Source organism: Choloepus didactylus, chromosome 13 (genome assembly GCF_015220235.1).
Source record: "Choloepus didactylus isolate mChoDid1 chromosome 13, mChoDid1.pri, whole genome shotgun sequence".
In the NCBI taxonomy this organism is placed as follows: Eukaryota; Metazoa; Chordata; class Mammalia; order Pilosa; family Megalonychidae; genus Choloepus; species Choloepus didactylus.
In genome coordinates, this window is record NC_051319.1 from 84333069 (window position 1) to 84360796 (window position 27728).

The following is a 27728-nucleotide window of genomic DNA, read 5'->3' on the forward strand; positions in this document are numbered from 1 at the left end:
GAGCCGAGAGGTCACTCTGGTGGGCACTCTTACGCACACTTTAGACAACCCTTTTTAGGTTCTAAAGAATTGGGGTAGCTGGTGGTGGATACCTGAAACTATCAAACTACAACCCAGAACCCATGAATCTCGAAGACAGTTGTATAAAAATGTAGCTTATGAGGGGTGACAAGGGGATTGGGAAAGCCATAAGGACCACACTCCACTTTGTCTAGTTTATGGATGGATGAGTAGAAAAATAGGGGAAGGAAACAGACAAAGGTACCCAGTGTTCTTTTTTACTTCAATTGCTCTTTTTCACTCTAATTATTATTCTTGTTATTCTTGTGTGTGTGCTAATGAAGGTGTCAGGGATTGATTTCGGTGATGAATGTACAACTATGTAATGGTACTGTGAACAATTGAAAGTACGATTTGTTTTGTATGACTGCGTGGTATATGAATATATCTCAATAAAATGAAGATTTTAAAAAAAAAAAAAAAAAAAGAAATAATGCTGAGCAAAATAAGCCAGGCACAAAAAGAGAGATATTGTATGTTACCACTAATGTGAATTCTGTGAAAAATGTACAATGTTTTATACTGTAGAATGTAGGGGACCTAGAGATACCAATTAGTGGAGGGGGAATGATAATCTAATAAGAACAGATAAACTATGGAGGGTAATCTCAATGTTATGGGAATGCTCAGGAATGATTATGGTTTGTAAACTTTCTTGGATATAGTAAGATCATGTTGGAAGCAATAGAGTTATTTTAGGTTTTTTTTTTCTCTTATTCCTTTGTTTTCTTAGGGGTTGTTAATTTTCTTGGGGTATGGTAGGAACATGTTGGAAGCAATGTAGTTATTTTAGATTATTTGTTTTTTCTTACTCCTCTGTTTGGACATGGTTTATTAATTTTCTTGGGGTACGGTAGGAACATATTGGAAGCAAAGTAGTTATTTTAGGTTATTTGTTTTCCTTAATCCATTGCTTTGTTTGAAATGTTGTGGGGTTTTTTTGGTTGTTGTTTGCCTGTTTGTTTTTAATTTTTTGATAAACAAAGTTAAAAAATTGAAAAAAATCAGTAGAAAAATGGGAATAAAAACTAAATGACAAATAGGGTGGGATGGGGGGATGGTTTGGGTATTCTCTTTTCACTTTTATTTTTTATTCTTATTCTGATTCTTTCTGATGTAAGGAAAATGTTCAGAAATAGATTGTGGTGATGAACGCATAACTATATGATCATACTGTGAACAGTTGATTGTATACCATGGATGACTGTATGGTTTGTGAATATATTTCAATAAAACTGAATTAAAAAAAAACAAACAAAAAAAAAAAAAACAGATCTCACAACTAAAAACCGAAGGATAAGATGGCTGGTTCAAGAACCCCTGTGCCAGTTTGAATTTATCATCTCCCCCCAAAAGCCATTATCTTTGATGTAATCTTGTGTGGGCAGACCTATCAGTGTTAATTAGATTGTAATTCTTAGTGTTTCCATGGAGATGCACCCCACCCAACTGTGGGTGATGACTCTGATTGGATAATATCCATGGAGGTGTTGGCTTCCCCATTGGGTGGGTCTGAATTAAATTACTGGAGCACTATATAAGATCAGACAGAAGGAGCGAGCTTGCCACAGCCAAGAGGGACACTTTAAAGAAAGCACAGGAGCTGCAGATGAGAGATCTTTTGAAGAAGGCCATTGAAAGCAGACTCTTGCTCCGGAGAAGCTGAGAGAGGACAAATACCCCAAGTGCAACTAAGAGTGACATTTTTGAGGAACTGTAGCCTAGAGAAGAACATCCTGGGAGAAAGCCATTTTGAAACCAGAACTTTGGAGCTGACGCCAGCCACCTGCCTTCCCAGCTAACAGAGGTTTTCCAGACACCATTGGCCATCCTCCAGTGAAGGTACCCGATTGCTGATGTGTTACCTTGGACACTTTATGGCCTTAAGACTGTAACTGTGTAACCAAATAAACCCCCTTTTATAAAAGTCAATCCATCTCTGGTGTTTTGCATTCCAGCAGCATTAGCAAACTAGAACAACCCCCTTCACAGTAATAACTTTGAATGTGAATGGATTCAACTCTCCAATTAAAAGATACAGACTGGTAGAATGACTTTAAAAATATGACCCATTGATATACTGTTTACAAGAGACTCATCATGGACCCTCCGACACAAAGAGACTGAATGTGAAAGGATGGAAAAAAATATTCCACTCAAACAGCAATCAAAAAAAAAGCTGGAGTAGCTACACTAATATTGGACAAAATAGACTTTAAATGCAAAGATGTCATAAGAGACAAAGAGGACACCATATATTAATAAAAGGGATAATTAACCAAGAAGAAATAACAATTGTAAATGTTTATGCACCCAATCAAGGAGCTCCAAAATATGAGACAAACATTGGCTAAACTGAAGGGAGCAATAGACACATCTACAACAATAGTGGGAGACGTCAATACACCACTCTGTTCTATAGATAGAACAACTAGACAGAGGACAAATAAGGAAATTGAGAACCTAAACAATATGATAAATGAATTAGACTCAACAGACATATATAGATCGTTACATCCCAAAGTACCAGGATATACACTCTTTTCTAGTGCCCATGGAACATTTTCCAGGATAGATCATATGCTAGGGCACAAAACAAGTCTTAGTAAATTTAAAAAGAATGAAATTATTCAAAGCACATTCTCTGACCAAAATAGAATGCAACTAGAAATCAACAGCCACCAAAGAACTAGATCTTTCACAAATATATGGAGGTTAAACAACACACTCATAAATAACCAGTGGGTCAAAGAAGAAATTGCCAGAGAAATAGGTAAATCTATAGAGACAAATGAAAATAAGAACACAACATATCAAAACCTGAGGGATGCAGCAAAGGCAGTGCTGAGAGGGAAATTTATCACTGTAAATGCATATATCAAAAAGAAAGAAAGAGCTAAAACTAAAGACCTAACTAAACAACTGAAGAGGCTGGAGAAGGATCAACAAATTAACACTAAAGCAAGTAGACAAAAAGAAATAAAAAAGATTAAAGTAGAAATAAATAAGCTGGAGAACAAAAACAAACAAAGAAAAAAAAAAAACCAATAAAGAGAATAAATAAAACCAAAAGTTGGTTCTTTGAAAAGATCAACAAGATTGACAGACCCTTAGATAGATAAAGTCAAAAAGAGAGACGACCCCAATAAACAGAATCAGAAATGAGAGTGGGGTAATTACTACGGATCCCGAAGAAATAACAAAAATCATAAGTGGATACTATGAACAACTGTATGCCAACAAGCTAGACAATTTAGAGGAAATGGACAATTTCCTGGAAACACATGAACAACCTAGACTTACTCAAGAAGAAACAGAAGACCTCAACAAACCAATCACAAGCAAAGAGATTCAGTCAGTCATCAAAAATCTACCTACAAATAAAAGCACAGAGCCAGATGGCTTCACAGGGGAATTTTACCAAACATTCCCCCAAAAATGACACCACTCCTGCTCAAACTCTTTCAAAAAACTGAAGAAAAAGGAACACTACCTAACTCATTTTATGACGCTAATATCACTCTAATAACAAAACCAGATAAAGACACTACAAAAAAGGAAAACTACCAGCCAATCTCCCTAATGAATACAGATGCAAAAATCCTAAACAAAATACTTGCAAATCAAATCCAAAGGCATATTAAAAGAATTATACACCATGACCCAATGGGGTTCATGCCTGGCATGCCAGGGTGGTTCAACATAAAAAAATCAATTAATGTAATTCAACACATTAACAAATCAAAAGGGAAAAATCAAATTATCATCTCGATAGATGCTGAATAAGCATTTGACAAAATTCAACATCCCTTTTTAATAAAAACACTTGAAAAGGTAGGAATTGAAGGAACCTTCCTCAATATGATAAAGGACATATATGAAAAAGCCATAGCCAGCATAGCACTCAAGAGTGAGAGACTGAAAGCCTTACCCCAAGATTGGGAATGAGACAAGTATGCCCACTGTCACCTCTATTATTCAACATTGTGCTAGAAGTTCTAGCCAGAGCAATGCGCCAAGATAAAGATATAAAAGGTATCCAAATTGGAAAGGAAGAAATAATACCGTCATTATTTGCAGTTGATAGGATCTTATATTTGGAAAATCCTGAGAATTCGACCACAAAACGACTTGAGCTAATAAACAAATACAGCAGACTGGCAGAATATAAGATTGATGCACATAAGTCAGTAATGTTCCTATACACTAGTAATGACCTAACTGAAGAGGCCATCAAAAAAACAAAAAAACATGCACAATAGCAACTAAAAAAATCAAGTACCTAGAATAAACTTAACCAAGGACATAAAAGACCTCTACACACAAAACTACAAAATTTTACTAAAAGAAATTTTAAAAAGAACTAAATAGGTGGAAAAATATTCCATGCTTATGGATAGGAAAACTAGACATTGTTAAGTTGTCAGTTCTACCCAAACTGATCTATAGATTCAACACAATTCCAATCAAAATTCCAAGAACCTACTTTGCAGACTTGGAAAAGCTAGTTATCAAATTTATGTGGAAGGGAAAGGGGTCTCAAATTGCCAAAAATATCCTTAAAAAGAAGAACAAACTGGGAGGACTTACACATAAGAGACTTTGAAGTCTACTATAAAGCTACAGTGGTCAAAACAGCATGGTATTGGCATAAAGACAGACATATTGATCAACGGACTAGAACTGAGAGTTTGGAAATAGACCTCCAGATACATGGTCAACTGATTTTTGATAAGGTCCCCAAATCCACTGAACTGGGGCACAACAGTCTCTTCAACAAATGGGGCTGGGAGAACTGGACTCCCCTGACAAAAAAGAATGAAAGAGGACCCCTACCTCACACCCTATACAAAGATTAACTCAAAGTGGATTAAAGACCTCAATATAAGAGACAGTACCATAATGTACTCCTAGAAGATAATGTAGGGAACCATCTTCAAGACTTAGTATTAGGTCGCTTCTTATACCTTATACCCAAAGCACAAGCAACGAGAGAAAAAATAGATAAACGGGCACTCCTAGAAATTAAAATCTTCTGTATCTCAAAGGAATTCATCAAAAAAGTGAAGCAGCAGCCAACTCAATGGGAAAAAATATCTGGAAACCATGTATCTGACAAAAGACTTATATGTTGCAGATACAAAGAAATCCTAGAACTCAACAACAATAGTACAAACAGCCCCATTATAAAATGGGCAAAAGATATGAAAAGACATTTCACTGAAGAGGAAATACAAGTGGCTAAAAAAACACGTGGAAAATGTTCATCTTCACTAGCTATTAGGGAGACGCAAATTAAGACCACAATGTGATATCATCTTACACCAATTAAAATGGCTGCCATTAAACAAACAGGAAACTACAAATGCTGGAGAGGATGTGGAGAAACTGGAACTCTTATTCATTGCTGGTGGGACTGTATAATGGTTCAGCCACTCTGGAGGACAGTCTGGCAGTTCCTTAGAAAACTAGATATCGAGTTACCCTTTGATCCAGCAATTTCACTTCTCAGTATATACCCAGACGATCTGAAAGCAGTGACACGAACAGATATTTGCACACCGATGTCCACAGTGGCATTATTCATAATTGCCAAGAGATGGAAACAATCCAAATGCCTTTCAACAGATGAGTGGATAAACAAAATGTGGTTTATACACACAATGGAATACTACGTGGCAGTAAGAAGGAATGAGGTCGTAAAACATATAACATGGATGAAACTTTAAGACATAATGCTGAGTGAAATAAGCCAGACACAAAAAGAGAGATATTGTATGTTACCACTAATGTGAATTCTGTGAAAAATGGAGAACAAATGGTTTATATTGTAGAATGTAGGTTCTAGAGATAGACAGCAACTAGTGAAGGGGCAACAATATTCTAATAAGAACAAATAAGCTATTGAGGGTAATCTCAATGTTATGGGAATGCTCAGGAATGATTACGGCTTGCAAATTTTCTGGGGTATGGTAGGAACATGTTGGAAGCAACGTAGTTATTTTAAGTTATTTGTTTTTCTTATTCCTTTGTTTTGTTAGGGTTTATTAATTTTCTTGGGGTATGGTAGGGACATGGAAGCAATGCAGTTATTTTAGGTTATTTATTTTTCTTATTCTTTGTTTTGTTTTGTTTGCATTGCTTTTTTTATTTTTTGATAAAGTAAAAAAAAGCTATTGCATTTTTTAAAAATTAGCTTCAATGTAGTTATTTTAGGTTATTTGGTTTTCTTACCTTTGTTTGGTTACGGTTTGTTAATTTTCTTGGGGTATGGTAGGAACATGTTGGAAGCAAAGTAGTTATTTTAGGTTATTTGTTTTTCTTGATCCTTTGATTTGCTTTGTTTGTAATGTTGTGGGGTTTTTTTGTTGTCATTGTTTTTCTAATTTTTCGATAAAGTTAAAAAAAGAAATTTCATAAAAAAAAAGAGGATACTCTGAACAACTGTATGTCAACAAATTAGACAACCTAGATAAAATGTATAAATTCCTAGAAACATATGAACAACCCACACTGACTCCAGAAGAAATAGAAGACCTCAATAAACCAATCCTAAGTAGAGAATGAACCAGTCATCAAAAACCTCCCAACAAAGCAAAGCCCAGGACCAGATGGCTTCAGAGGTGAATTCTACCAATAACTCCAGAAAGAGTTAATGCCAATCCTGCCCAAACTCTTCCAAAAACCCGAAGAAGAGGGAACACAACACAACTCATTTTACAAAACTAACATCACCCTAATGCCAAATTCAGATAAAGATAGTACAAGAAAAGAAAATTACAGACCAATCTCTCTAATGAATAGAGATGCAAAAATCCTCAACAAAATACTTGCAAATTGAATCCAACAGCACATTAAAAGAATCATACACCATGACCAAGTGGGTTTCATTTCAGGTACGCAAAGGTGGTTCAACACAAGAAAATCAATTAGTGTAATTCACCACATCAACAAATTGAAGGGGAAAAAACACATGATATAATCCACTGACACTCAAAAAGCATTTTTTAAAATCCAGCATCCTTTCTTGATAAAAACACTTTGAAAGAGAAAGACAGAAGGAAAGTACCCCAACATGATAAAGAGTATATATGAAAAACCCACAGCTAACATCATACTCAATGGTGAAAGACTGAAAGTTTTCTCTCTAAAGTGGAGAAGACGAGGATGCCCATTCTCACCACAGTTATTCAACACTGTACTGGAAGTTCTAGTTAGAGCAATCAGGCAAGAACAAAAAGTAAAAGGCAACAAATTGGAAAGGAAGAAGTAAAACTTTCACTATTTGCAGATGACATGATCCTATGTATAGAACAAGTCCCAAAAGATTGACAACAAAGCTACTAGAGCTAATAAACAAATTCAGCAAAGTGGCAAGGTACAAGACTAACATGGAAATATCAGTAATGTTTCTATATAATAGTAATGAGCAAGCTGAGAAAGAAATTGTGCCGATTTATATATATTATGTCCCCCAGAAAAAGCCATATTCTTTGATGCAGTCTTGTGGGGGCAGACATATTAGGGGGGATTAAGTTGGAATGTGTGGATTGAGTTGTTTCCACGGAAATGCACCCCACCCAACTGTGGGTGATAACACTGACTGGATAATTTCCATGGAGGTGTGGCTCCAGCCATTCAGCCTGGGCCTTGATTAGTTTACTAGAGCACTATATAAGGTCAAACAGAAGGAGTGGGCTTGCTACAGCCAAGAGGGACACTTTGAAGAAGGTACAGGAGCTGAGAGAGGAGTTGCAGATGAGAGACAGTTTGAAGATGGCCGTTGAAAGCAGACTTTTGCTCCGGAAAAACACCCCAAGAGTAACTAAGACTGACATTTTTGAGGAACTGCAGCCTAGAGAAGAACGTCCTGGGAGAAAGCCATTTTGAAACCAGAACTCTGGAGCAGACGACAGCCACGTGCCTTCTCAGCTAACAGAGGTTTTCCAGACGCCAGTGGCCATCCTCCAGTGAAGGTACCCGATTGTTGATGCATTACCTTGGACACTTTATGGCCTTAAAGACTGTAACTGTGTAACCAAATAAACCCCCTTTATAAAAGCCAATCTATTTCTGGTGTTCTGCATAACAGCAGTGTTAGCAAACCAGAACAGAAATCAAGAAAAAAATTCCACTTACAATAGCAACAAAAGAATCAAATATCTAGGAATAAATGTAACCAAGGATGAAAACTACAAAACATTACTAAAAGAAATCAAAGAAGACCTAAATAAATGGAAGAACATTACATGTTCATGGATTGGAAGACTAAATATCATTAAGATATCTAGTCCACCCAAATTGATTTACAGACTCAACACAATCCCAATCAAAATTCCAATAGCCTTCTTTGCAGAAATGGAAAAGCCAAGTATCAAATTTACTTGGAATGGTATAGTGCCCTGAATAGCCAAAAACCTCTAGAAAAAGAAGAATGAAGTTGGAGGACTCACACTTCTTGACTTTAAAGCATATCACACCAGGGGTGTAAATACCCCTGGCAACGTGTAATATGACTCCCGGGGGGGAATCTGGACCCAGCATCATAGGATAGATAACATCTTCTTGACCAAAAAGGGGATGTGAAATGAAATAAGTTTCAGTGGCTGAGAGATGCCAAAAGGAGCCAAGAGGTCACTCTGGTGGGCACTCTTACGCACAATGTAGATAACCCTTTTTAGGTTCTAATGAATTGGAATAGCTAGCAGTAAATACCTGAAACTATCAAACTACAACCCAGAACCCTTGAATCTTGAAGACGACTGTATAAAAATGTAGCTTATGAGGGGTGACAATGTGATTGGGATAGCCATGTGGATCACACTCCCCTTTGTTCAATGTATGGATGGATGAGTAGGAAAACGGGGGCAAAAAAAAAAAAAGCACCCAGTGTTCTTTTTTACTTTAATTGTTCTTTTTCCCTTTAATTTTTATTCTTATTACTTTTGTGTGTGTGGTAATGAAAATGTTCAAAAATTAATTTTGGTGATGGACACACAACTATATGGTGGTACTGTGAACAACTGATTATACACTTTGTATGACTGCATGGTATGTGAATACACCTCAATAAAATTGAATTATTAAAAAAATAAAGCATATTACAAAGCTACAGTGGTTTAAAAAGCAAGGTACTGGCACAAGGATGGATATGTCAACCAATGGAAGAGAATTAAGAGTTCAGAAATAACTTTCACATCTATGGCCAAATGATTTTTAACAAGGCTGCCAAGTCTACTCAATTGGGAAAGAATAGTCTCTTCATCAAATGGTGCTGACAGAACAGGATATCTATTTCCAAAAGAATGAAAGAAGGCCCCTATCTCACACAATACACAAACAGTAGCTCAAAATGGATCAAAGACCAAACTATAAGAACTAGGACTATTGCACCTATTGCAAACTATGGATTATAGTTAACAGTAATATTTTAATATTCTTTCATCAACAGTAACAAACGTATCACACAAATGTTAAGGGTCAATAATGGGGGGAATAAGGGGAATGGGATACAGGGTTTTTTGTTTTTGTTTGTTTTTGGAGTAATGAAAATATTCTTAACTTGATTGTGGTGATGAATGATGAATGCACAACTATGTGATGACACTGTGAGCCACTGACTGTATACTTTGGATGGACTGTATGTTGTGTGACTATGTCTCAATAAAACTCCATAAAAATGTGGTATATACATACAATGGAATATTATTCAACAGTAAAAAGGAATGAAGTTCTGATTCATACAACAAGATGGATGAAACAAAAACATTAAGTTGCATGAAATAAGCAAGACACAAAAGGACAAATATTGTATGAGCTCACTGATATGAAAGAGTTAGAATAAGCAAGCTCACAGAGCTAGAATCTAAAATATAGGTTACCAGGGGCTAATTGGGGGTAGGGAATGGGAAGTTAATGTTTAATTTGTACAGAATTTCTATTTATGTTGATTGTAGTTTTGGAAATGGATGGTGGTAATGGTAGCACAATATTGAGAGTGTAATTAACAGCACTGAATTATATATGTGAATGTGGTTAAAAGGGGAAACTTTAGGTCATATATATACATATTATTAGAATAAAAATTAAAAGAGAAAACTTAGGACTGTACAACATAGTGAGCCCTATTGTAAATGATGGACTACAGTTAACACAACAATTATAAAAATGTTCTTTCATGAATTATAACCAAAAAAAAGAACTACTGGAATAGGGGTTTAGTATAGAATTAGCATTGATACAAATGTGGGAATAACTGGGGGAGTGAAGGTCTTAAAGACTATAGTCAGAAGACAGGACTTCAACCTGAAGCTCTGGGTAGAAAAGCAGTTGTTCATAGGGCAATCTGAGAAGTTGCCATGTCTAGCTGCCAAAATGGCATCATAAAGTGGGATCCCATTGAAAGGTCTGGAATGCCATCGGGTCTGAAGAAGCATCCTCATCTGACATGCATGAACTCCCAAAAATAATGGCTTCCACTTCTCTTTCATCTTTCAAATATCCTGAGTTCCTCTCACTGATAAACTCTAACCTGGAAAGAACTGGGAAGGGAATTCTGGGAGATGTAGTTCTCAGCTTCAGGCAGGTGCTTCTATAGTAGTATAGTGCCAAACTGACAACAGATGATACCAAACAGAACCACTGTGACACCAAGCACATAAATATATCTGTTCCCCTGGTTAAAGAATTTTAATCTTAATATTTAAAACAAACAAACAAACAAAAAAACTTAATTGGCACTGAAATTCTGTTGGGAGTGATGGAAATGTTTTAGTAATGGATGGTGGTGACAGTAACACAACATTGTGAATGTAATTAACACCACTGAATTATATATCTGAATGGGGTTAAAGGAGGAAATTTAAGGTTGCATATATGCTACTAAAATAAAAATTAAAAAAATTAAAAAAATTAAAAAAAAGCTTCCAACCCAGGAAAAAAAGAAAAGGACACTATTGGGACAAATGAAAAAATTGGAATATGTACTACATACTTTATATCAACATTAAATTTCTTAAACCTGATAGCACTTAAAGGTAGTTACATAATGCATGTCTTTGTTCTTAGGAAATGTACTTGGAAGTGTTAAGTGTTAAAGGAGCATGATGTACGCAACCTACTCTCAAATGTTTAGATGACATACACTAGATAGATAGACAGACATAAATAAACAAATGAATAAACAAATATTAAATGTCACAAAATACCAAAGGTTGATACAACTGGATATCTGGCTTGGGAGTATTTTGGAGTTCTATGCATTGTTTTTGTATTACTTTTTCAACTTTCCTGTAAGTTTGAAGTTGTTTTAAGATAAAAAATAAATTAAAAAAAAAAACAGGCAAATGACTTGAATAGACATTTCTCCAAAGAAGATGCACAAATGGCCAACAAGCACATGAAAAGATGTTCAACATCATTAGACATTAGGGAAACACAAATCTAAACCACAATAAGATATGACCACATACCCACTAGGATGGCTTATCATCTCTGAAATGGAAATATATGTTATTGAGGGTGTGGAGAAATTGGAACCCTTGTGCTTTGTTGGTGGAAGTGTAAAATGGTGTAGCCACTGTAGAAAACATTTTGGTGGTTCCTCAAAAAGTTAAAACACAGAATCAATCACCAACTCACTCAGTAATTCCACTCCTAGGTAAAGTAACCAAAAGTACAGAAAATACAGAGTCAAACGGATACTTCTATGCCAATGTTCATAGCAGCATTTTATATTTTATACATTTTATAAATATATTTTTTTATGTGAAAGAAGTTGTAAGTTTACAGAAAAACCATCTAGAAAATAAAGAGTTCCCATATAACCCCCATTAATACTTTACATTAGTGTGTACCTTTGTTTCAACTGATGAAACATTATTATGTGTATTATAACTATATATTTCACGTGTGTGTGTGTATATATATGTGTGTGTGTCATATAGGTAATATTCACAATAGCTAAAAGGTGGAAACAACCCAAGTATCCATGACCAGATGAAAGTATCAACAAAATGTGGTACATATGCACAATGGAATAGCAGTAAGAAGGAATGAAGTCCTAAAGGACACGACAACATGGATGAACCTTGAGGACAGTATGTTAAGTGAAATAAGTCAGACACAAAAGGACAAATGTTGTATGATCTCACTGATATGAGTTAATTATAAATATGTAAACTCATAGACATAAAATACAGAATATAGGTTACCAGGATACAAAATGAGGCTAACAAATGGGGAGTGGTTGCTTAATATGTGCAGAATGTTTAATTACGTTGAACTTAAACATTTGTGATAATAATTAACAGTGCTGAATGCTGTTTGTTTGAATGTGGCAGGAAGGGGAAGTTTAGAGTCATGTATGTCACCAGAAGGAAAGTTGGAGGTTAACATATGGGAATGTGTAACACAGTGAATCTTGTGGTAGACAATGTCCATGATTAACTGTACAAATATATAAAAGTTCTTTCATGAACTAGAGCAGATGTACGACACTATTATAAGGAGTTAATAATAGAGGAGTATATGGGAAAAAATGTACCTATTGCAAACTATGGACTGTAGTTAACAATAATATTTTAATACTCTCATCAACAGTAACAAATGTACCATATCAACACTATGGGTCAATAATATGGGGGATAAGGAACATGGGAGGATTAGGGTTTTCTTTTTTCTTATTATCTCTCTTCTGGAGTAATGAAAATGTTCTAAATTTGATCATGGGGCTGCATGCACAATCATGTGATGATACTGTGAACCAGTGATTGTGTACTTTAGATGGTTTCTATGCTGTGTGAAAATATCTCAATAAAATTCCTTAAAAAAAGTAAATTTCTATATAATAACATTGAACAACTGGAAATGTAAGTACCATTTACAATAGCATCAAAAAACATCAAATACCTAGGGATAAATCTAACGAAATACATGTAAGGTTTATATATTGGAAACCACAAAGCATTAACAAGAAAAGGAAAACACACACATGCCCCAAAATGTAGAGATACACTGTAGCAATTGATTACATGACCATATATTGTTAAATATCAACTCTACAAAAATTCATATATAGAGGCAATACAATCCTAGTCAAAATCCCAGGAAGCTTTTATGTAGAAATCAACAAGCTATTTCTAAAATTTGTATGGAAAAGCAAAGGACCTGGAATGACTACAACAATTATGAAAAAGAAGAGTAAAGTAGAAGGACTTATAGTACCTGACTTCAAGTCTTACCATAAAGCTTAATAATCAAGACCATGTGGTAATGGCAAAAGGCTAGCATACAGATCAATGGCATATAGATTAATGGAACAGGAGAGAGAGTCCAGAAATAGAGCCACACATACTGATCAACAGAATTTTGACAAAGTTGTCAAGGTAATTCAATGGAGAATCATCTTGTCAACAAATGGTGCTGGAACAACTGAACAATCATATGCAAAAAAGTAAATCTCGACCTACACCTTGCTTCATATACAAAACTTAACTCAAAATGGGTCATACTAAATGTAAAACTTGAAGCTATGCAACTTCTAGAAGGAAACATAAGACAAAACTTTTGCGACCTTGTGTTAGGTAAAGCTTCCTTAGATAAAAACCAAAAAGCACAAACTATAAAAGAAAAAAAAAAAAGACTTCATCAAAATTAAAACCTCTGCTATCTGAATGATACTGTTAAGAAAATCAAAAAAACAAGGCACAGACGAGTGAAAATATTTGAAAAACTTATTTCATAAAGAACTTGTAGTCAGACTACATAAAGAAATCTCATAATTCAATAAGAAGGAAACAACCCAATTTAAAAATGGCCAATTCCATTTATATAAAATGTCCAGAATAGGAAAATTCATAGAGACACACAGTAGATTGGTGGTTGCCAGGGGCAATGGGGAAATGGGGAGTGATTGCTTAATGGGCACAGGGTTTCTTTTCTGGGTGATGAAATGTTCTGGCATTTGAAGTGATGATGGTTGCACAACATTGTAAATATACTAAAAACCACTGAACGTAACAATTTAAAATGGTAAAAATGGTGAATTTTATGTTATGTGAGTTTTATCTCAAAAAAAAAAGGTCAAAAGATTTAAAGACATTCACCACAGATGAGATAAAGATGACAACAAATGCTCTACGTCATTAGTTATTAAGGAAATGCAAATTAAAACCACAAGATACCATTACACAGCTATTAGAATAGATTATTTTTGAAAGTACCAAGTATTAATGACGAGGTAAAGCAACTGAAACTCCCATACACAGCTCGTTGGCATGCACAATGGTTACGGCCACTTTGGAAAAGAGTTTGACAGTTTCTTATCACATTAAACAATCAGTAACCAGTAACCACCATCAACTCCAACCTAGATTTCTACCCAAGGGAAACGAAAACATATCTCTATGCAAAGAACTGTACACAAATATTTATGGCAATTATATCAAAAGCTGGAAACAACCCAAATGTCCATCCAATGGTGAACCGACAAGTTGTGGTACAGCTACAGATGGAATACTACTCAACGATAAAAAAGAACATACTGACACACACAACAATACGGAAAAATCTCAAAAGCATTACGCTAAGTCAAAAATGAGAGCCACACAAAGCTACATATGGTGTGATTCTATTTACATGACATTCTAAAAAAAGGCAAACTACAGGGACAGAAAATAGGTCAATGGTTGCCAGGAGCTGGGGATGAAGGAAGAAGGTTGACTCTAAATGGGAATGAAGGGAATTTCTGAGGTGACTGTAAATATCCTGTATCTTGATTGTAGTTGTTATTACTCAACAGTATGTTTGTCAAAACATACAGAACTATATAATTTTAAAAGGTAAAATTTACTATAAATTTTACTTTAAAAAAAAAAGAGAAAAAAGCCAACAAACAACAATCAGCAAATGGTTTCACTCCCCCCTCCAAAAAAAAACAGATCATTTCTAAAATGCTTTAACATAAATAAATAGTTTCAAAGTGACCAACCAAAAGAACATCCATTATTTTAAATTATGAAATCAAATTGGCAGGTATGGCTCAAGAACAATTGATAACAACAAGAACAGCTTTTTTTTTTTTTAAATAAAAGAATTCTAAATGAATGGAAAGATGCCAACATATTAAGTGAAAAAATACATATATTATGTGAAAAGTCAAATATAAAATTTATATTCTTTCATTTCCAAGATGTAAAAATATTTATAAAGTATAGAACGATTTACATAATGATGCCATCAATAGTTAACCTTGGATTAACGAGCTGGTAAATTTGTTTCTCACGGAGAGGCACAAAAAAAAAAAAAAGGAAGACAATTCTGAAACTGATTTACATGTATCATGTATACTGAGGTTAAACAAATAAGTAAATGGATGGTGGATGGGAAGAACCAAGTTTCTCACTGTAAGAGAGGGAAGTTATATATAAGCAAGAAAGGAAGGCTAGAACGAACCCTGTGGTATTAGATGACTGGACGGGAATCTGAAACATCAGTATAAAATCATATTTAGCTTAATATATGTATACTGAGGAACAATTACAGATACATGTGAACACAAAAGTTAGTATATACATATATTATCTAGCTCTATCTACTGAGAGGGCCTAGAAACAGCGATACCTCACTAGCAACAAACACATCCAGCACATAGATCTTGGTTCTTGGTTTTAAATACCATTCTCCAATAAAAGGAAGCAGGGCTTCTTGGAGTAATGGTTGACTCTAGGGCTAAAAAAGGGAAAATGCAAGATGAGCCTGGGGCATCTTCTCGCAGTACCAGAAAGTAAGGAATGCTCAAAAAAAAAAAAAAAAGGTTGGCGGCATATTAAAAGAACACAGGTGACAACCTGAAAGAGCTACCAATGGTCAAAGCTAGAAAATTTGAGCAATAAAATAAATAATGGAGTATATAGAGACAAATGTAGCTTACATGGTGTGACTGTGTGATTGTGAAAACCTTTTGGCTCACATTCCCTTAATCCAGTGTATGGATGGATGAGTATGAAAATGGGGACAAAAACTAAGTGAAAAATAGGGTGGGATGGGGAAGATGGAATGATTTGGGGGTTCTTTTTTACTTTTATTTTTTATTCTTGTTTTTATTCTTTTCAGTCTAAGGAAAATGTTCAAAAATTGATTGCGGTGATGAATGCACAACTATATGATGGTACTGTGAACAGCTGATAAACTATGGATGATTGTATGGTATGTGAATATATCTCAATAGAACTGAATTTGAAAAAAAAAAAGATGAGGCCAAACTGCATAGAGATGGGCCTTAATCCTATGACTAGAGTCCTTAAAAGCAGAGGAAATTTGGATACAGGAGGAGAAGACAGACAGGGAGAGAAATGGCTATGTGACGGAAGCAGAGATTGTGTTACGGAGTGCTAGCAAGCCACCACCAGAACGCTACAGACTTCAAAGGAAATATGATCATGCCAACACCTCAATTTTGGACTTCTAGCCTCTAAAATTGTGAGACAATAAATTCCTGTTGTTTAAACCAACCAATCTGTGGTTTTTGTGGGGGTTTTTTTCATTTTTTTTTAGCAGCCCTGGCAAACCAACACAAAAGGCAACGTTAATAATCCTCTTAGACCAGCATGGTGATAAGCAGAGGTATTCAAATTCTGGGCATAATTTAAATATACAGTAAATAGTATTTTCTAATGGATTGAATGAAGGATTGAGAGAGGAGTCAAGGATAACTCCAAGATTTGGAAGAACTGGAAGGATGGAAAAGATATTTACTGAATGAGGAAGACCAACTTAGGAACCAGTTTATTTGTAAGCAGCAAGAATTTTATTTTGGCCATGTGAATTTTGAAATGCCTACTAGAACATCAAATGGAGATGTAAAATAGACAGTCGAATATACAAGTTTGGAGCTCAGGGAAGAGGTCTAAGCAGAGACAAAAATCTAGGCATTATCAGCATATAGAATAATATTTTAAAAGATAAGCCTCGATAAGATCATTAAGGGACTGAGTACACACAAGAGAAGAGAAAAAAAATCCAAGAGATGAACCCAAGGTCAATCTAATATTTAGAAATGAGAAAGAAAGGGAAGCAGTAAAGAAGACTGAGAAGGCAGGGCCAGTGAAATATGAGGAAAACTAAGAGATAGTATCCTGGAAGCCAAGGCAAGAAATGCTTCAAAGGAGACAGAGAGATCAACAGGACTAAATATTACTGATAGGTCAAACAGGACGCAGACTAAGAATTCACTGGTATTAGAGAATCATGGTCCCTTGGGGAACCCAATCCCATGTAAACGTTCCTTGTTCTAGATAAGTAACACACACTGCTAGGTTCAATCTGTACTAAATAAAAACCACTGTCTATTTTTAAATCAAACTACTACTCCTGAAATGGAAACAGTAGTATGTTAATCTATTTTAACCTGAATAGAGCATGATGCTTATTTTGGGTCACTATTTGGTATTCTAAGTATTCTGGTAAATAATCACCTCTGATGTTTACCACTTTCATTCTGGCCTCAACAAACCCCAAACATTTCCACATATAAGCACTGAACTATTCTCCAACTTTTTCAAAGATGTGATCTTTATTTTAATAGCACGTTAAAATATTACTAACCAATGAGTAATGAAGGACTCGCAGAGAACAAAAAGCTCCTGGTACAAAAGCAGAAAGTCATAGAGAAATATTAATATACTCTGGCACAAATACAAAAGTCTCAGTCAGACACACACGTACAGGATACATATTGTGGTCCAAATCTTTTTACCCTGAGACAAACAACGTAAAAGGCTGGGCTTAGAGCAGTCATGCTCTTATCTATTTAAAGATGTATTTTTAATACCAGGCTCCTGCTGATGTATAAGTTTTGATATGAGAACATTTCAAGTTCTCTTCAAAGCCAAAGGAAGAGCATCTCCCAAGTAAGCTGGTTCATTTCAAGGTAACTGATCTTCCTCAGAGAAAGAGTTGGTAATGGGAGTTCCTGGCCAGGACAAGATATTCTCCCAGACATGTGTCCATTCAAACTTATATTCTAAAAATAAAATGAGCATATGGTCTTCACAAAAGCACAGGCACTAATGGTGCAGGCAACACACTAAAATCTTAATTATTCCATCATGGCAAAGGATATTCACAGTACACAGCAATTCCTGATATAAGCAATAAGAAAGACAAGAATGCTAGTAAGTCATTACCAAGTGTGTATTCATGTATGTATATGGACTGGCTCTCATCTTCTAGGTCAACATTTTTCTGAGCTCCTATTTGGATATTTCATTAAACAGAGCATGTTCTTTGACAACATTTCAGTCCTCTCATCTCAATGGATTAGATAGCAAGTTGTTCCTAAATTTGCCACTGTAAGAGGAAACTAAAATCAGAAAATTCTTGGTACAGTTTAAAATTGTCTGCTTTTCTTTTCAGAGAAATTCAGCTAGCATTAAGTCAGTTACAGCACACAATTCCCCAGTGACAAAGTAACAAAATTCAAGATTGCTGCTATCTTTATATATATATACATGAATAGCAAGGAAATGGTACTTTGATTCTTGCCTATCACCAATTGGGATACATTATAATATCCTGTAGCATTGTTGAATAATTGCTACTTTCATACCACAAAAGCAGATTTTGTTTAATCTGTTGTCAGTTTAAAATTTAAAAAAAAGTCAGGCCTTTGGATGTCTCAAAGTGCAGAAGTCCTGTAATTAAATGAATCAATTACATTTATGTTTTTAAAACAAGCTTTAGCCTAAAATAGATAACCCCCACAACAAGGACACATTAAATAAAAAGTTTATTCTAGCATGTTTGTACTACCAAAGTACAAACTTCTTTTTCCTTTTTTCAATAGGCTTCTAATCAGCACAACATTTTCAAAATCAATTTCCTGTTTCGGTGAGAACGTCTGGATTCTGAGGAACATGGGAGGGAAAAAAGGGAAAGAATTATTAAAACCACTCATCTACAGAAGAAACATGACCATGTAATTCCTGCACAAATGTCTGTTAACTTTCCCTGGCATAAAAACAGTGATGTCATTCTAGACAGCAATAAAGCAGAGTTATAATGAACACCAAGTTTTTAAATCACTGACAACTTAAAGAAATTAAGAACATTACTCAAAAATCTCCTCTCCCCAGGAATACCACATCTGTGGAAGTGTGCCCAACTGGGGTTATATACATATTTAAGGTCAACAAAACTGAAGTCATTTTTCCCTGCACAACAGGAAAAGTTTTTTTTTATCCTTTTAGAATTCTGAGCAATCGAAGTCATGACTTTAAATGGCTCTGTATAAAACACAAGAAGGGTGGGACATGTTCTATTAGTAAAAGCAGCTCAACATCAAAAACTTCTCTTCCTTTAAAATGAAATATAAAAATTCAAAAATATATATATTTTTAAATCTCTTACTATTGAAAATTATTTTGTTTATCTCTGCTTCACTTTCTCTATCTTCAACTACAAATTAATACCTTTAAAAAGAGTATAAAAGGAACTCATAAACTTACATTGGAATTGTGGTTCTCACCCCAAAAGAAATCTATACTCGTTTTTGGTTGTTTTTTTTAGTTCGATAATAAGCACTAAATAAAATATCCAAACTCAATTCAGGTGAGAGCAACAGTATCAACATTTACTACACCCAGAATTTTCATTTTTATTTCCTAGTTTCTTAGGGATAAAATATAACTATTTCTTCATCTTTAAAATTACTTCAAATCAACTAGAAGACCAACTCTATAGCTATATGAAATTGTAAAATGGTTGCAAAACCTGAGGTAGCTTGACTATATTCCTTTCTATTGATATTTAACATAACTAAATTTTAGGGAAACCACAAATATTTCATTCTGGCTTTACTAAATGTCATGACTCAAATTACAAGTCAATATCCAAACTAACAATTAAGATCACAACAAAACCAATTTAACATTTTAAACAAAGGGCAATTTAACCAAGCTGTCCTGAACAGTTCAGATTTCTACATCCTAATTAGTTGTAAAAGTAGCTTAACTATTGAGATTGGAGTTTTTTATACTTATTACATAACAGAATATACCTACTGTTTCACTTTCTACCTGTACCACATTTAAGTTTTTTACTTCTGGATCTTTCAACCATAAGAGATCAACCATTAAATGACTTCAACAAGTAGAAATAGCAACACCACTCCCAAACAGCAATTTCTGCATTGCTAGACACTTATCTAGCTGGTAGATTTATACCATGGTTCATTCTTAGTTCCTGAAATGTAAAAAAATACCCACAGAATAGTGGCATACCTCTAAATTAGTTTAAATATGGCACAAAGTTATTTTTAGTTAGGTTCAAGTTTTAAAAAGAAACTAATCATCCTTCTTAAAGGCTAATCTACTCAAGTTCCTCTCATATAAAAACAATAAAGCTTATTTTTCCCTTTTGGAAACAAGAAACATTATTTATGTAAAGCTCAAAAAGGGTGGGGGAGGGGGTTTGAATAATAGACCTGACATCAAATCAGCATCAGGATCATACATACCTACTGTTAATAAAAATAAATTTGACATTTTTTCTAACAATGGTCCTTTCAAACACTGGCATGTTTAAATGGCATTTATGTGCACTTTCAAATGTAATTCTTATAACAGAAATATACTCTTATCCTCTACGATGCAAAGTAAAAAGAAAAACCTCACCACTCATTATAAACTGGTTCTTATTCATGAAAAAAACATACAAGAAACATTTACTTAACATAAATTATTGGAAATCTATGTCTACTCCCTCCTTGTATGCTAGAAAGATGCAAAGACAAACACTTCCAAATATTCAGACAGATCATTGCACAGTTGTAACTTTCATCATATCTCAAAGCAGTAGGGTGAGGTCAGCTCACAAACAGCTTAAGTAGCAAAACTAGAAATCGGTGGTAGTAGTATCAGGCTACATAACAGTCTCTCCAAAGAATATGAAGTAAGAGAACTAAAATGTGCTGGCAACATGCCAAGAGGCTGGATAGACCATAGTTTTGAGCAACAGCTACTCAGAATTCACAATATATAGCAATGCATCATCTCTTACACTGCAGCTTGACTTTCGTTGCTTTAAACCAAAAATAGCCATGTATAAGAGACATTTACCACTACCAAATTTCTCCATGCTTATGAGTTAAAAGGCAATCTGGGCTTACAATAATTTGATAAACTAAATACACACTCCTCTAAGGAGAAAAATATGACTTCCATTCTATGTGAAAATGAAAAAGATAAAATAGATACAATTATACTGATATTACACTGCATAAAATATCCTTTATTCTCTAAGGATTACACTACCCTCAGCACAAATCTACAGACTTGGGTTTTTCTACATTTTAAGTTTTGACTAAGGATCTCTACAACTGTTCGGTATTAAGAATTAGTAACCTTCTCATTATACTTAATAAAGAATTAATCCCATGAGACCAAAGGATACACTTTCGGTCAGAAACAATTCCTCTGACATTACGTTTCTGACCAAAACATATGTTACTTTCATCACTTCAACCTGAATGAATCATATATTTTAAAAGAATAACAGACCCTGTTTCCTAAGTCTCTGACACTTTCTAAACATATTTTCTTTCCAGAAAGCCAAAAAGAAAATGTATTTCTTTTAGACAAGAGAAAGAATCAGACTCAATTCAAATCAACAAACATTTATTTATCACCTATTTTGTGCTGGACTTTATGCTGAGAACCCAGGAAACAAAGCTAAAAATGTATAAGATCATAAAGAAATGAAATCTGCTGGGGAGTCTGACTATTTAAAACAAACACACAAACACACACAATGTGCTCTACTAACTACAGGACCACAATCCTTGATAGCACAAAGAAGAGAGTGAATAAATTTGCCCTGGAGGCTGGAAAAATCTTCAGAGAAGCAGTTAAGATCTGAGCTGTGTCTTGAAGGATGAGAATTTCAAAAGGGAAAGAAGGATATTTCAGGCCAAAAAGGACAGACTAGGCAAAAGTAAGAAAACACCAAAACATAACATGTGGGTAAACCCCTGTAGTAAGGGTAAGGATGCCAATTTCTGGCACAGGTGCTACTATTCTTCTCCCTTCACCCCATGGCAGATATCACTAATAAATTAAAGCACATTTAAAGTTCACATGAGACCTAAGAATCCTTCTCAATAGAAAATGCAAAACCATAGAAGAAGTAAGTAGGCCCAAGACATAAAATTTAAGTGCTGCCCTAAGCCCGAGACTTCAAAGTGGGGACACTTAAGAGTAAAGGGTAAATTAAGGACAAATTATGAATGAACATGAATGCCATGCTAACAGGTTTAGATTTTATCCTGTGAACAACAGAAGACCAACAAAGGATTTTAAGAATAATACTGACATGATCAATTATGGCAGAGAGCATGAAGGCACGAAGACCAGCTCCAACACTATTTCAATAGTCCAGGCAAGATACAATAAGGCATGAATTAAGGCAATGGCAAAAATCTACCACAGGTTCTAAAACAAAAATGCAGAGTTTGGGATTTTATAAACTATTGTTTAAAAATAAAAGTTGGAGAAAAATTAATATTATAATCAAGATTCCCAAATTATAACACTCGAAAAGGAAAAGGCAAATTAGGGTAAAGATTGGAATTAAAGAAGTGAATCACAATGATACCCAAGATTACTCAAGACTATAAATTCAGAAATAGATATTTCAGGGTTAGCATCAAGAAAGAGAACATCCTCATGACCAGACTAATACTCAGCAAGTCTTTCCTTCCTCCCAGAGCACTAACATGCTAGCCAAACAAACACTATTCACCTTACATGCCCCTACAATGCAGGGTCAAACTCACACTGCCAGTGAGATGCAGAAAGCACAAACATCACATTTAAAACCAAAGTTGGAAACCATGAAGGAGACTCATTTTATCCGAACACATAAAACTATACATTTCTTTTAAGAAATATAATTTACATGAAATAAATCTGGAAAGAATACTGTTCTACCACTAACTAATTCATGTTCCAGCATTTTAACTCTAAATTCATTGTGTGGCATACAACCTATCCATAGCACTTTGGGCAGTTTAAAAAAAAAAAAAAAAAAAAGCAACTCTTCTATCATTTCTGCAAAGTGTTTAGGAAATTAAATTATTCTAATTAAAAACAAAAACTTCTTTGTAGTTCAAAAGACCAAAGATAGTGAGTTTTTCTATTTTGGAAAAAGGAATTCTTTAGCTGCTGCAAAGGCTAGTTTAGCATGTGAAATCCAAGTGCAACATGTTAATAGGATGCTAGAAAAGCTGTCATTACAGTTTTAAGACCTAAGGATATTCACATTAAGGATAAAATTATCCTGTAATGAATGCCAGCAATGCACTTCATATTACAAAGACACATATTCAAGGGTTCTATTTTCTTCTCATCACAATTTTTCTATGTCCTAGTAACAAACTCTCAAAAGGCGATTCTCTTCTTAAAACAAGCTAAAGTGAAAAACATAAACTCCTCAGATAAAATTTATTTGTGGTAGACTGTTTATTTTGAGAAAACAAATCAGATGAGCAGCTTATTTTAAGTTATCTCTTTTCCAGAAAGATACAGATGAGCTAGTCATGAGCAGGGTCTACTTCTCATGATGTCATTCCAAAACCATTACTAAATTTTACACATGTTATGCTTCTTTCAAATCAATCACAAAACAAGTCATTCTAAGATTGAGGTCAAATTCCATTCCAACTAAAAGATCTCCAAACTTTGAAGTAATGGTGCACTTACTAAGTAATACTCAAAGACCAAATTCCAGAATAACCCTCCTCCCATACCTCCCTCATTAAAAAAAAAAAAAAATTCAGTCTTCTTTTAGCTCATTGAAATGGAATGTGACCTGTACTTAGGGGCTTCTCCATTCCTTATATACTGCTTAGAGAATATGAAGCAGATCTATTCTCTCTCATAGAAGTATAATTTTTTAAAAAGAAAACAAGAAAAAAGTGAAATGTAGGTAATCAGACAATAACAATTAGAATAAAAGGAAAATTGTTTTACTAAACTTCTCACGTATCAGTTGTCCTATGAGAACACTGCATGACACTTAGAATGAGTGTATTTAAATGACAACTGAATCTCTATTTTTATTTCACAGCACTGGCCAGAGATCTAAAAGATTTATGATTTGTATGATTCCTAATAAATTGGGTAGGGAAGAGAAAGTTAAAACTACAACACTACTTAAATAAATCTTCAGGCACAAAATTACTAGAAACATCTTTCCATGACAATTCATATTTGTATCACCAAAATTATACACTAAAGTACATAACTGTACAGAGAAGAACAGAGAAGTATTTAAGAAATGTACTTCAAAGTCTAAAATTAAACACATAAATCTCTCTGGGGTTCAGTTTCCCATTGTAAGAAGAAAAAGAAGATACCTGACTAGATGATCTTTACAGCTACTTCTATGATACTTTGGTTCATTTTAAACCAAAGTTTAAAAACGAACAATTTTTAAGATTTACTTCAGACAAAAGCTCTCCCAAGATAACCCCCCTTAAAGATATATTTTACTTACATTCTTCCTACACCTTCATACATGTTAGTCTCATCTACCAAAGTCATAATCTCTGTATCTGTAAGATGTGCGTGCTTTTTAGTTCTGTTTAGTTGTTCAATCTGTATGTCTGCAAGCTTCACCTTCTGCTGTGTGTCAATAACTTTGGCTTGAAGCTCTGTGAAGGCCTAATTAAAAAAAAGTCCTTTATTTAGTACATAAACCATTTTACAGAAAACATTTAAGTCAAATTCAAATATACTAAAACAAAACATTGTAATTTCAGACAAAGCTGTGAAATTTACCAAAGCAAACATCAATAAAAACCAACATAAGTGTAAACAATCAAGTCACTATACTAAATACTGAATTTACCCTGTCTTCAGGAAGATGCAATCTATTTGAAGAAGCAGAACAAATGCAAAACGATTAATAACCTTACCAAGTAGCAAGTCCCAAAGAGTAATAAAAGCAATAAATGCAATAGTTATAGGATGAAACCCAGAAATTCTAAACAAGAACATAAATGTAACAACTGGCTACATTTGTATTACTCTTCTAGGTTTCAAAGCACTTTCCCATATTAACTTGAAATATTAACATGGGAATTTTAATAAGAAAACATTAATGAAGAATAAAATATTAAATATCTCATTTACTTTTCTCAATAACCCTATGAATTAAGAATGTCAGTTTCATCATCCACAATTTATAAGCTAAATAACTAAATATGTTAAGAGACACAAGTGGCTTGTGCAGCGTTCATATCTTTTAGGTAGAAAGATAGATACTTAAATACATTTCTTCTGACCCCTAATTCAAGGATCTTTCCATTCTACTGTCTACAGTAATATTCAGAATATGAATCTTTATAAAAGAAAGACCAGATAAGATAGAGCAAGAGAACAGGGAGAGAGAAAATTCAAAGCACCAGTAGAAGCACTGCATCATGATCTTCATTCACACATACCAAACCAAATTTCACCCTTGTGGACACTTAACTCAAAGATAAACACAGTTCTTGAATACTCTTGTTGAAGTGCCTGGAATGACTTTTGCATGCTTTCAAATTTATGCTTAATAATAACATTTGTGACTACAATACTTGGCAAAGGCTCCTACTGAACTTTTATTCTGACTCTGTTCTCACCTACTAGTAAGGTCACAAAAGATTTATTTCAGGGGAGGGAGAGTGCCTGAAATCTCCTTTTAGTCTCCAACCCAAAAATGACCTTGGAAAAACATTAGAAGATAAAACCTTTTTTATTTAATTGGTTCTCAAAACTATCCAATTTCAATACACACAATTTAAGTCTGTGTATCATTTTCTTAGTAAGCACTCATTGTCCAATGTCTCTTAGCAATAAATTTAAGTAATACTGGGAGGTAAGGCATTCACAGTTGTTCTGTGCTGTTAGATCTTTAACCCTGACTTAAACTTGAACTTTCAATAGAAAAAAAAAAAAAAAATGTAAATTTTTGGAATGCACAATTTGATAGGATTTTGAAATGTAAAATTCCAGGTATTATCTGATTGTTCTAGCTAAGGAAGCTATTACATTGTTAAAGTTGAGATATTACAGCATTAAAGAACACCACGTAAGCTAAATTTACAAGTTTCAAAACAAGAATGGCACACACACACACAAAGACACACATACACAAAATCTCAGAGCAGTAACAAAAAGCTTCATTTATTAGAAGCAACAGCTATTTTTTATGCAAAGGCTGTCCAGAAGGCAGTCTTAAGTAATATGTTGCTCTTCCCAAGAACCTTAACTAATGGTCAAAATAGTGTGCAGTGTAATGGAGAATAATATTGGATTCTAGTCCCAACCTTTGACTGAGACTTTTTGGGAACTCAGGCTCCTTTTCTAGAAAAGCATAAACTAGATTAATTCTAAGCTTCTTTCCAACCCCACCACCACCTCAAAAAAGCACGTGGTTTGGGGTGGGTAGTGGTGTTAGAATCCTTACCACTCTTAAATGGCAAAATTGTCCCGAGTAACAACACATTTATAAACAATTGCTTGAACAAAGGCAGAAACCCAATTCCTTCTGATACTGATTTCATTTGGAAAGCTTCACTGGATTCATTTCTTTTTTTTTTTTTTTTTTTTTTGTCAACTTTTTCATAAAACGGGGCAGGAAGAAAGTAAAAGCCCTGAGACTGAAATTGCTATGAGAATATGTGATTTTCTGAACTGTAGATACTGAGACCTTCCACGGTATGGGATCGAACAAATGTCCTGAAAACACAGGATGAACTTGGAGTTTTTCAAAGCAAGACAGGAGGCATTATTGCAGATGCCTCAGCTCAGGCAAACCGTCCGAAAAGGATCCAATTTGAAAGACTCACCTCAGATCTTACTATGAAACTGAGTCCCTGAAGGCTCCTAGCGCAACAAAACTGCTCTAAAGCTCAAAAAGAGGGGAAGACCAGAAGTCGGCCCACAGATTTAACAGGATCCAGCCCAAACAGTTCCTATCCAGCAAGAACCGCTCGCCCTCCACCTCAGACTAAGGAGGCTCTGAGACACCACGCCCCAGTCCCTTGGAGCCTCTTTCTTTCCGCAGGACTCGAGCCTCACTTGATATTCTTGTCCACAGTCCCTCGGATTTCAAAGAGAGGCCCCTGCCCGCTCAAGACGCTGGTTTACCTTTTTCAACTCCAGATCCACGGGGGCCGCCATCTTGGCTCACTCTATGCGCCTGCGCAGTGAGAGAAGGCTGTAAAGGAGGCGGAAGAAGGGCTCGCCCTGAAAGTACAGATCGTTTGCCTTCTTTCTGCGCCTGCGCGTGAGTTCAGCTAGGCAGGCATTTTTCTTTTCGCCATTCGCTGGGGCAGGCTGGTTTTCGGTATCACTCTGTTTCAGTCTGTTTTCCTCACGACGCTTGTGAGTCTTGACTTGCTCCTCCATCTCCTCCAGATAGAGCTCAATGTGCAGATTTCATGTATGGCTTTAGATAATTTGACAAATAGCTTATTTGTGCTGATAAATTAAGATACATATAGATCAAGCCAAAACCCTTTCCAGTCGTTCAGTCCTTCACCTACCGCCTGTGCAGTCAGGGATAAGAAAGCCTAACGCATGCTAGAATGAAGACCGTGAGAAGAGCTAGTTGAAATGTTCTTC

The 27728-nt window shown here is 34.9% G+C and overlaps 1 protein-coding gene across 1 annotated transcript in view; it reads right to left on the reverse strand.

Annotated features, from left to right (window-relative positions):
- PFDN1 (prefoldin subunit 1) overlaps positions 1-27329 on the reverse strand; it is a 95980-nt gene extending 68651 nt beyond the window's left edge. Inside the window, exons 1-2 of the mRNA XM_037802168.1 lie at positions 27252-27329; positions 24613-24779 (exon numbers count right to left, since the gene is read on the reverse strand). Of these exons, the coding sequence (XP_037658096.1) occupies positions 24613-24779; positions 27252-27284 (200 nt within the window). The 5' untranslated portion in view covers positions 27285-27329. The remainder of the gene's footprint in view (positions 1-24612; positions 24780-27251) is intronic.
- Positions 27330-27728: the final 399 nt, after the last annotated feature.